Here is a 12411-nt window from a genome sequence, read left to right as displayed (position 1 = left end):
CAGTAGTCCAGGCGGGAGGTGACAAGAGCATGAGTGACTGTGCGCAAGGCATCCCGGTCTAGAAAAGGCCGCAACTGGTGCACCAGGCGTACCCGGTAAAACGCCCCCCTGGCCACAGCCGCCAACTGGTCGTCCAGTGTCAGCCGTGGGTCCAGGAGGACCCCCAAGTTGCGAACCCTCTCCGAGGGGGCCAAGGTTTTGGCATCAGGAAACAATGCCTTGACAATATGCTGTTCACTCTAGGCTGCCTAAAATATATTTTTCTGACGGAGAAGAGTATTTTTCAAGAACAGTCTAAGAGTAATAAATTTAAAACATCTGTGAATAATTGAATGCCTTGGGTTAATTAGGTTGGTCATATTCTTTGCAGTTAATTGAATTTATTCTCGCCTCTCAAACTACTTCCTGCCTCAAAGTAAATCTGTAATCTCAAAACTATTTTATTATATTGTAAATTAGTATTTTTATGCACAAGTATAAATAACCTTGTCATCTGAATATACATACTTGGTATGTTGCTATGATGGTATGTGCAATGGTTGTGCTGGAGAAAAGGAACTAAAGTGTGCAGAAAATCATGAGGGCTTAACAGTACCAGTTCCTTGAGGACATCTGCAAAAGAAAAAAAAAGTCTCACATGTAATTATTTATTTATTGGACTTATCTGGTGCTTCATGGCAGCAGGGTTATGCTCTTAAAAAGAAATTTGCACTCTAATAAAGTTTGCATAAATGTTTTGTACAACTAGGAAAAACATAAATATGATCAGACCAGTAATTATTTGCTATAATTTAGGCATGATATTAAAATCTGGTTCATGGTTTATAGAAATGTTATTCGAACAACCCAATCTTCAGTATCATTCACTTTAAGTATTTTATAGCAATTTACAAAAATAAAATATTGCAACCAATATAGCGTTCTTGTTTGTTTTACGGTATAATCAGCCTATAAATTTTAAGTTTTATCCATTGCATCTTATACTGAACCAGAAGTTGTTCAAGAGGATTCCTTGCTAACTTTCTCTAATGATTAGTTGTGATGAGAATATGCAGACTTCAGCAGCTCCAAATGAATCTTTAGATGCCAACTCAGAGACCATTTCATGATTAACCAGAACATCTGGTTCAACATCTGCCTCCTGCCATCAGCTCTTCCCGTGAGTGGGGCAAATTGTTAATCACTACCTTTGTTATCCAGTTTATACTTCTGGTCACAGTTCACCAAGAAATGTTGCCACTGATTGAACACAAAGTTAATTATTATGCTAGTTATGCCTTCACTTTGGACAAACCCCAATTACTGCAGTGCTTAACCAAACTTGGTCAGACTTATTAATACTTGAATGGGAGCCCACCAGAACTACCAGGCCTGTAAACAATATTGAGAAATTGAAAATAACATCTAGATGGCAAACTAGTTCCATCTTACTGCAAAAAGCTACATGGACCTGTGCATGAACTAACTATTATTCTTGAGAAGTAACATAGCTATTAGTATAAGTAAAGCTGAGGAGAAAAAAACAGTGCTAGGAAAGTGGAAAGAAAGAGAAGACGATAACTAGCCTCAAGATGGATGGACTCTAATTTTTCTTTTATTATTTTTATTTGTATTAGTTTTTTATTATAATTATAATTGTAAACAAAATTATTATAAAAAAGGGAAACTATCAACATTGACAATGACTTGATGGCACATAATCAATCAATCAATCAATCAATCAATCAATCAACGAATCATTTAGTTAAGCCTTAATCTTTAACTCTACTGACCACAATTACATCAGAAATGGAAGAATATCTACTTTATTTATCTTTAATGTAATCGATGGATAATCAGAGATAAAAGAAAATGCATTAGGTTTAATATACTTTACCTATACAAGCATTTCTAAGTTCCGGAGGACTGTAGGAATTTAGCAAAGTTAAAAGTTTATGGGCAAATTCTATCCGCTCCTGCCATTGGATAAGTGCTTGTTTCACATCTGAAAATATACAATTAAATTAATATAGTTTACAACTCTGCCACATATATAGGTGATTGATAGTGACGTTGGTTCTCATCTATTTTATTTTTTAAAATAAAAACTTACATTTAATAAATAATATCCAAACCTTTTCTTTGCAGATATGGCCGGGTAGATTTGAGGACGGAAAGAAATATGGACAGAAGCTCTACCAGATCTCCAGTTACATGGCAAGCGGTGGCTTCATGGTACATCATGTGCAGTGTATTGAAGGACTGCCAAAATATATATATTAAATTTTATAGCATATTAATAACATATAAAAATAGCACTCTACATACAAGTTATCCTAATTTACCTTATTTTGCAATATCCCACCCCCCCAAAGACTAAAATAATAACAATAATACTCCTACCTCAGTCATCAGGATTAAGCCTCTGTTAAATATGACAAGAAGCCGATCCTCATCAGTTTCTAATAATATTCGGAAGGCACTTGGAGCAAAACAGTAAAAAAAATTGTGAAGTTAAAATCTGTCTTATTATAGGCACAGTGGTTGCATCCTAAACAGAATGCACAACATTAAAATACTGTTTTGATTTCCAAATCTGATCTTATACTATCACTATCCTTTTTTTATCCTTACTAGGAAAACATATAATGGAAGAAAGGGCATGTCCAAGAAAAAAACAATTCTGTATGTTTCAGTGAAATCTCTGCAAAGTTCACTCGGTGCTGAGAAGATTTGAACTACCGTTGCCACTTAGAAAGCTAAACACTGAAGTGAGTAACAAACAAAATTTACTTGACAACACAAATAATTAAAGAAATGGGATTGATGCATCTGATATTACAAAGACATTGGTAAGTCCTGTGGCAAGATATAAAGATGCTGCCAAATTTCCTTTCCCAATTACAAACTCCATATAGGAATCTCAAGAATATCTCATTTTAGAAAATAACAGTAGCAGACATTTTAACAACTTTTTATCCCCAACAATTAGCCATTTTTTTCCTACAGCTGTAGCATACTACATCCCTTCATGGATCACTGCCTTGTCATGGTGAGGAGGCATGCACAGTACAATGAAGCTATGAGCTATGCCATGCAGGGCCATCCAAGATGACGGGTCACAGTAAAGAGTTCTGACAAAATGTAGTCTACTGGAGAAGGAAATAGCAACCCACTCCAGTAGCCTTGCCAAGAAAACCCCATGGACAGTATCAAAAGGCTAAAAGATATGATGCCGGAAGATAAGCCCCGTAGGTCAGAAAGTGTCCAATATGTTACTGGAGAAGACACAGGGCAATTACAAGCTCCATAAAAAGTGAAGTGAAAGGACGCTCAGCTGTGGATGTGTCTGATGATGAAAGGAAAATCTTATGCTGTAAAGAACAATATTGCATAGGAACCTGGAATGTAAGACCTGGAGTGTATGAATCAAAGTAAAGCGGATGTGGTCATGCATGAGATGGCAAGAATGAACACTGACTTTTTGGGAATCAGGGGATGGGAATGGACAAATTTAATTCAGATGACCATTGTGTCTATTATTATGGGAAAGAATCCCTTAGAGGAAATGGAGTAGCCCCCATAGTCAATAAAAGAATGGGAAATGCAGTACTGAGGTACAATCTCAAAAATGACAGAATGATCTCAGTTTGAATCCAAGACAAACCATTCAATATCACAGTAATCCAAGTCTACGACCCAATTACTGATGCCGAAGAGGCTGAAGTTGACCGGTTCTATGAAAGTCTAATAAAACCTTCTAGAACTACCAGTAATACCAAAAAAATAAGTCCTTTACATGATAGGGGATTGGAATGCTAAAGTAGGAAGTCAAAAGGTAACCAGAATTAACAGGCAAATTTAGCCTTGGAGTACAAAATGAAGCAGGGGAAAGGCTAACAAGTTTTGTCAAGAAAATATTCTGGTCATAGCAAACTCTTTTCCAACAACCCAAGAGATGACCCTACACATGGATATCACCAGATGGCTAATACTGAAATTAGGCTGATTATGTACTTTGCAACCAAAGATGGAGAAACTCTATAGTCAATAAAATCATGACCTAGAGCTAACTATGGCTCAGATTATGAGCCTCTTATTGCAAAATTCAGGTTTAAATTGAAGAAAGTAGAGAAAATCACTAGGCTATTCAGGTGTGACCTAAATCATATTTCCTTATGAATATATATATTGGAAGTGATGAATAGATTTAAGGGATTAAATTTGGTAGACAGAGTGTCTGAAGAATTATAAACAGAGGTTCAAAACATTGTATAGGAGGCAGCAACTAAAAACATCCCAAAGAAAAAGAAATGCAAGAAAGCGAAGTGACTGTCTGATGAGGCTTTACAAATAGCTGAGGAAAAAAGGAAAGTGAAAGGCAAGGGAGAAATGGAAAGATATACCCAGATATTTCCAGAGAATAGCAAGGAGAGATAAGAAGGTCTTCTTAAATGAATAATGCAAAGAAATAAGAGGAAAACAATAGAACGGGAAAGACTAGAGATCTCTTGAAGAAAACTGAAGACGACCAAGGGAATGTTTTGTGCAAAGATGGGCACGATAAAGGGCCAAAAATGGTAGAGACATAACAGAAGCAGAAGAGATTAAGAAGATGTGCCAATAATAAACAGAAGAACTATACAAGAAAGATCTTAATGTACCTGATAACAACGATGGTGTGATCACTGAAATAATAGATGGAAACTAATCAAGGAGAGAAACAACATGGAATTAAGGAGAAACTTCCTAACATTGAGGACAATTAACCAATGGAATAGCTTGCCTTCAGAAGTTGTAGATGCTTTATCACTGGAGGTTTTTAAGAAAAGACTAGCTAGCCACCTGTCTGAAATTGTATAGGGTCTCCTGCTTGAGCAGGGAGTTGGACTAGAAGATGTCCACGGTCCCTTCCAGCTCTATTCTGATTGATATTAAATGATGGGCTGGATGAACCACAAGCCAGAATTAATATTGCTAGCATAAATATCAACAACCTCAGATATGCAAATGATACCGTTCTAATGGCAGAAAGTGAAGAGGAACTAAAGAGCCTCTTGATGAGGGTGAAAGAGAAGAATGTAAAAGTTGGCTTGAAACTCAACATTAAAAAAAAACTAAGATTATGGCATTTGGTCCTATTACTTTCTGGCAAATAGAATGGGAAGAAATGGAAGCAGTGACATATTTTATTTTCTTGGGCTCCAAGATCACTGCCGACAGTGACTGCAGTCATGAAATTAAAAGATGTTTGTTCCTTGGAAGGAAAGCTATGACACACCTAGACAGCATATTAAAAAGTAGAGGTTATCACCTTGCTGACAAAAGTCTGTATAGATAAAGCTATGGTTTTCTCAGTAGTAATGTATTGCTGTGAGAGTTGGACTATAAGGAAAGGCTGACTGCCAAAGAACTGATGCTTTCAAATTGTGGTGCTAGACAAGACTTGTTCCTTGGACTGCAAATGAGACAATCCTAAAAGAAATCAACCCTGACTGTTCTTTGGAAGGACAGATATTGAAGCTGAAGCTCAAATACTTGGGCCACCTAATAAGAGACGATTCATTGGAAAAGACCTTGATGTTGGAAAAGATTGAAGGCAAAAGGAGAAGGAGATGACAGAAAATGAGAGGGTTAGATAGTGTCATTGATGCAACGACTATGAAAATTCCGGGAGACAGTGGAGGACACAGGGGCCTGGTGTGCTATGGTCCATGTGGTCGTGAAGAGTCAGACATGACTTAGTGACTGAACAACAACAAAGCATACTGCAATAATAAAATACACAGAAAAACACTAAAATCACTCTATAAACTCTTAACATTTCTTCTAGATCAATACTCCAAACATGAAATACCTTATTAAAGTAGTCCAGCATGACCGTCCATCTAAGCAGCGAAGGTAACAGCTTATAGTAGTTTTTTTAAATTGCTTAATGTCTTCCAGTTCTTCCTCTCTCATATCAGGCCTCTGAGCTACAAAGAGTTGCATGAGATTAAACAGTTCTTCCACTGCCTAAATAAAGAGAAGAAATATCATGAGGCTTATTGAAAAAAAATCCCAAATTCCAGTTATTGTTTGTAAAGTAAATACTTATGCACTCTTGTTTCACATGTTCTCGGGCTTTTACTTTTTTCTATATTTCCTTTTCCAGCTCTGCAACTTGAACTATGTTTTAAGCTGAAGGAAAAATGGACCAAACTAATACAAATAAACACAGTGAATCTTCATTTAAATGGACCAGTTCAGGGAAAATATCCATTGCTCCCGAAGACCCATTAAATATGAAAGCATGTTAGTTACATAACAATTTACAAATCACATAAAAGATATAGTTAGCTCAAATGTAATTGCTTCATCTGGATTACTTTTGTGCATCATGACTTATTTAGTAATTCAGGGGCACATCTGGGTGAAAATCTGATCCACTGTATTCTAAATCTATTAAATGGGGTCTGTTAAATCCAGGTTTTATTCTATGCTGGCCTATTACTGAAAACTGGATTTAGTATATATTTTATATATCTTATATAAAGGTAAAGGTTTCCCTGTGAGTCATGTCTGACTCTAGGGCTCGGTGCTCATCTCCATTTCTTGGCCGAGGGAGCCACGGATGTCCAAAGACAATTGCCATGGTCATTGGTGGCCAGCATGGCTATAAGCCAAAGGCACACGGAACGCTGTTGTCTTCCCACTGAAGTGATACCTATTAATCTACTTGCACTTGCATGCTTTTGAACTGCTAGATGGGCAGGAGCTGGGGCAAGTAAAAGAGATCAGCCCATTGCATGGAACTCAGGTCTCCAACCTGGGCAGTCAGCTCTCCAGGTGAAAAGTTCAGTGTCTTTAATTGCTGAGCCATCGTGCCCTCCCCCCCCTCTCTCACACACACACAAAGTATATATTTATTATTCATCTCTCCCTCTCTCCCTCTCTCTCTTACATATTTACTATAAAAGAGCTATTTAATTTATATACCATTCTTCCCATTAAAAGAGCAAATTGTTTTGCTTCTCGAACTCAAGATATATTTTACCTCCTTCACACCAATCATATTTTATGCATTAGGTAGGGAGAATGGCAGTGATCTCAGTTGTAGAGGAACTGCCCAAATACTGATAATTCTACCAAGATGGTGGGACAATAAAGAAAGGAAATGTATGGCATAAAAATAATTGTATCATAGCTGCCATCAGAAAATGATAGAACTGCTGGTAGACTGGATGAAAGTACTGTTGCAATTCCATTATGCCCGTCTTCTGAGAATTTTCTAGGACAGAGTTCAAATTAGAACCAAATATATATTTTTACTATTATCAACTGATCTCTTTGGATCTGGCAAAGAGATACAGATTTATTTTTCTGATATACTCCTACCATCTACCCCCTAAAAATGGTCCTTCCATAAACTGATGTTTTTAGTGCTGTTCTCTAAAAAATCTATTTCTCTTGTCTTTCACTATGTATGAATTTGACTTACCCCAGGATATTGGCTGGCATGTGGTGTGAGATTCTTAAATGCCCACTGGATATTTTGATGAGAAGCCAACTGTCTGGTAAATGCAGGGGATTGCTCGCAGCATAGCCGCAGAATGCCATAGTAGGCAGGTAGCATCCCACGGTTAAAAAGCACCACATCCTGGTCATCATGATCTGCTAGGATGTAATTGAAGGCAATGTTCTTGGTCACCACTGGATTCTGCACAATAAGGCGCACGTTCTCAGGGCAGTCAACACAGACATTGTACCAGAAGGAGAGCAGGGCCTGCTTATTATGATTGGTAGCAATAGCAGGCTCAGAAAGTTTAGGCTGAAAGAGGTTCCACAAATCCATGAAATAAGTAGAAAACATTAGTTTTTCTGTTTTGGAGATCAAGCAGTAAGTCATAAAACTGAAGTAGGGTACCAGCTTTGTAGTTCCATGCACAGCAGCATCAACATAAAGCTTAGCTCTTGAGAGAAGTCCAAGCAACACATTATAAACTTGATGAAGAACAACTGTAGTATCTGGACTAAGGGGAAGATCTCGAGTAGGGATATGCAGTGAGCGGGTAGATCGGAACATTTGTCGGAATGAATTGCTTGGAATAAGAGAAACCAGAAGATAGGCTGCAGCTGCAAAACAATAAACATACAGGTAAATGAAGCAGCCAGACTTTTTGGCTGTGCACATTCACTTTGAAATAAAATTTGTGTTTTTTTGTTTAAAATTTGTTCACAAATTTGACCATATGACACAACTTATAAAAGAAAAATATACTTATTGGCAGAGAGATCATAAAAACAAGCAGTGCTGAAACTTCAGTTTATTTCTTTCTAAACTGTTGCTGGTACTACTGAATATTGAAATGAATATTTGGAAATATTTCACTCATTAACTTTTAAATGTTGTTTTCTATACTAGGAAATAAATAAAATAAAATATTCACATTTTCACACATAAACAATGAAATTATTTATGGGAAATTAAGAAGAAGCCAATTATTTTCTGCTTAGCAACTTACAGGTTCTCACTCTAGGATAGTTATGAGCCAAAAGAAAGCGCTCTACCCAGTTCTCCATATTCTGCAGGACCCAGCTGTGGGCAAGCTTATTTCGTGGTGTCTGGACTGCCAGCCAATCCAGGCATTGAGATGGGTTGTACTCAATCACCTACAAATATTGGGAAAATGGACAAACATCATGAAACATAAAACAAGCATAAGACTATTGAATAGCACTCTATATATCAACAGTTCAGTTAGTAAATAGGCAGGCTGAATCTTTTACTACAGAGGCCCCAACCCTCAGTCCGCAAACAGGTAAGGAGCTGAGTTGTAAAGTGGTGGGTGAGCATGCAAAGCTTCCTTTGCGCATACATGGGATCAAGGTTGCATGCGCAAAACCATCTCCCTCCCCGCCGCTGGTCCATGGAGCAAGAAAGGTTGGGGACTGCTGTTTTACTAGTTTTATTTACTAACTGTAGCAAAAAAGGCTGCCAAAGGTACTATTCTCTGTCAGACAATAACTCTTTATTTCTACAATCTAGGAGTTTAAAAATTAAGTCTAATAATTTTTACAGCATAGACATTATATTGGTTATTTTTTCTCAATATTATGGAGATATGACAAATTTTTGAGTGTATTTAATGTAGGCATCCTTTACCTCCCATATCCTTTGAAGAATATATGATGCAAATGGTGGCATTCCTGGAGGTCCACCAGCAAATTCCATTAGCATAGTTAACAACTTGAAAAAAGGATTGGCTGCCTGAAGTTGAAAACAAGAAGAAAAAACTTATGTATATCATATAAGGAATCTATAAATAGTGGGTTTGTTTAAAAAAATTGCAAGTCATAACTGATTTTATTCAATGATTAACTTATGCTCATTTAAAGCAAATACTCTAAATGCACATATATACCAATCACTTTTGTTTATGGTTCTACAGTAAGTGAAGTTTGTGGTTCTAGTGTGTATTAAGTCTAACTTTTTGGATTGCATTTAATGATAATGTCAACGCTGCTAATATTGAATATTCTTGCTTTGACAAAATATGCAGAACTGCCTGGTATTTTTAGAGTTAATTCAGATGATGGTGGGAGGGAGGAGAAAGATAGGACAGTGTGGGGAAGAGAAGGAAGAGAACCTTTGCCCTTCCACTTGATAGGAGAACAGGGAGGGAACCTGCTGGTAAATTAATTGCTCAGGGGAAGAGAATTTCAGATCTTAGCATCCCTTCTGTCGTGCTGACATGTTGTAACATAATTAAAAGACTTTTTAGGAAAATAATGCCTGGAAGTTCTTTGAAGTGTTTCATTAGTCGGAACCTGACAGATAACATCGTATGTGAATATTATATATTCACATACAATGTTATCATTAAATGCAATCCAAAAAGTTAGATTTAAACAAAGCCCTTTTCTTAACTCTCAGAAGAATGTGAGCAGCCTCATCACCAGAGCTATTTATTGTTTATAATCTATACTACACCACAGAGAAGATAGAGTTTTTTATATGTTTGTCTCAGACAAATCTTAAAGCTGGAAACCTCCCAAAATATCCAAGAATATGGGTCAGAAGCAGGTATAGCATGGTCATTACCAAGAAGTTAACCTGTCCAGATGAGGCATTTATCCCAAACCTTAAACCCAGATTCTGGAATTAGCAATAAATCTTAATGTCAAGATTCATCTTTGGATTTACAAAGCAAATCATTTTAAACCAATTCAAATATTTGTCAGTGATCTTTAGTCAATTTGTGATCATGAATCATCAGACTGATATCTTTTCAGTTGATGTTATGCCTGTGTATACTGAAGATAATCATAGGCAACAGATAATTTTGAACTGGCATTCTGATGAAAAAGCCATCATGCAGTTCTGACTACCAAGACTAAGTAGAGTGTAACCTTAATGCTTGTACTGTCCCCCTTTCTATTTGGCCAGAGCCATGGATTTAATTATTTGTGTGGCAGCACGCTTATCTAATGTCTTAGTCCAGTAAAGAATAATTGCCTCAGTTATGTGAATTGTGACAGAGGAAAGTGCAGGTATAGCACAGTGGGACCATAAAATAATGCAGGATCATATTTCACTGCAAGGTCATTATACTGGGGACAAATAACAACTTTAAGAATGTTGAATATGACTATCAAATAATTTAATATATGGTAGCAAAATACTGTACTTTTAGACCATACCTCAGGAGTCAGCTTGGCTATAGATGTGAAAAGCATGGATACAATCTGTAAGAGAGGAAGAAATTCTTTCATCATATGCAATTCTAATGAAAATATTCCAGTTAGGCTCTCGGAGTGGATATAACTAATAACAGCTAGTAACTTACATGTTCTGCAAGTCTGTTGTTATATCGACAAAGGCTGAAAATAAGATTGCAGGTCTGCCTAATATTGATTCCATCTCGAATATGTTGGAATAAGAAAGGAAAACCCTGGAATAAATTCAATGTGTTACTGTAGCAGATATTTTAAAAGAACATCTTTTAAAACTATTAGTTGTTGTTTTTCATGTCCAGTTATTACCTTGCCTCCAGTTAATGCTGCCATATCATTTTGGGATAAAGTCAAGTGCCTAAAACACATATAAAGAATGGACCAATTTATTTCATTAATCAACCAATTAGTAAAAACAAAAATTGCTTTCCTGAATTTTCTTGGGAGTAGTCCATGTAAAACCACACTTTTAGGAAATCAGCCAGGTTGACAAATGCTAGGAAGCCATTAATTAGGAACAAGGAACAAACAAAAAAATAGGGCTCTTCTTTTCATAGTTCTGGATCAAAATCAGGAAACAAAATCAATGTAAATTGATTTTAATGGCAAAAATATGCAAAATGTGGGCTACAATCAAGCAACTGTTTTTGCCCTTTGAATGTTTTATATATGGCTGACAGCTTCAATTTAGAATGTTGACAGATGATTAGCAGCTCTACTGTTAGTCAAATAGTATTGACATACAGTGCATTCAAAAAGTATTCAGACCTTCACTTTTGTCGATTTTGTTATTTTGCGGCCTGATTCTACAGTTATTGGAATTCAATTTTTTCTCATTGATCTACACTTAATACCCCATAATGACAAAGTGAAAACAGAATTTTAGAAATATCTGTAAATTTATGAAAAAGAAAAAACTGAAATATCACATTGGCATAAGTATTCAGACCCTTTGCAACACTTGAAATTTAGCTCAGGTGCCTCTCATTTCTCTTGATCGTTGCTGACATGTTTCTACACCTTGAGTGGGGTTGAGCTGTGGTAAATTAAACTGATTGGACATGATTTGGAAAGGAACAGACCTCTCTATAGAAGGCTTCACAGCTGACAATGCATACTGTACCAGAGCAAAAGCTATTAGGTCAAAGAAACTGCCTGCAGAGCTCATAGACAGGATTATTGCAAGGAACAGATATAGGGAATGCTACAATAATATTTATGCTGCACTGAAGGTTCCTAAGAGTACAATGGCTTCCATATTTCTTAAATGGAAGAAGTCTGTCATAACCAGGACTCTTTCAAGAGCTGGTGACCTGGTCAAACTGAGCAATTGGAGGAGAAGGGCCTTAGTAAGAGAGGTGGCCAAGATACCGATGGTCCATCTGACTGAGCTCTAGATGCCGTGTGGAGATGGGACACAGTTCCAGAAGGACAAGCATCACTGCAGCCCTCCATCAATCTGGGTTTTGTGGCAGAGTGGCTGACAGAAGCATCTCCTCAGTGCAAAGCACATGAAAGCCCTCTTGGGAGTTTGCAGAAAAGCACCTGAAGGACTCTCAGACTGTGAGGAACAAGATTCCCTGGTCTGATGAAACCAAGATTGAACTGTTTGGCCTCATTCTAAACGCTATGCCTGGAGGAAACCAGGTACCACTCATCACCTGCCCAATATCATTCCAACAGTGAAGCATGGTGGTGGCAGCATCATGCTGTGGG

General features: G+C 37.0%; 1 protein-coding gene across 1 annotated transcript in view; it reads right to left on the bottom strand.

Annotated features, from left to right (window-relative positions):
- The window catches only part of USP34 (ubiquitin specific peptidase 34), a 143976-nt gene that overhangs the window by 16763 nt on the left and 114802 nt on the right, over positions 1-12411 (bottom strand). The window contains exons 64-74 of the mRNA XM_015824189.1: positions 11005-11053; positions 10809-10913; positions 10663-10707; positions 9125-9229; positions 8484-8631; positions 7460-8094; positions 5837-5994; positions 2383-2461; positions 2115-2241; positions 1877-1984; positions 508-612 (exon numbers count right to left, since the gene is read on the bottom strand). Of these exons, the coding sequence (XP_015679675.1) occupies positions 508-612; positions 1877-1984; positions 2115-2241; positions 2383-2461; positions 5837-5994; positions 7460-8094; positions 8484-8631; positions 9125-9229; positions 10663-10707; positions 10809-10913; positions 11005-11053 (1664 nt within the window). The remainder of the gene's footprint in view (positions 1-507; positions 613-1876; positions 1985-2114; positions 2242-2382; positions 2462-5836; positions 5995-7459; positions 8095-8483; positions 8632-9124; positions 9230-10662; positions 10708-10808; positions 10914-11004; positions 11054-12411) is intronic.

Source organism: Protobothrops mucrosquamatus, unplaced genomic scaffold (genome assembly GCF_001527695.2).
Source record: "Protobothrops mucrosquamatus isolate PMUCROS unplaced genomic scaffold, P.Mucros_1.0 scaffold2155, whole genome shotgun sequence".
Classification (NCBI taxonomy): domain Eukaryota; kingdom Metazoa; phylum Chordata; class Lepidosauria; order Squamata; family Viperidae; genus Protobothrops; species Protobothrops mucrosquamatus.
This window is presented reverse-complemented; position numbering and strand designations above follow the sequence as displayed.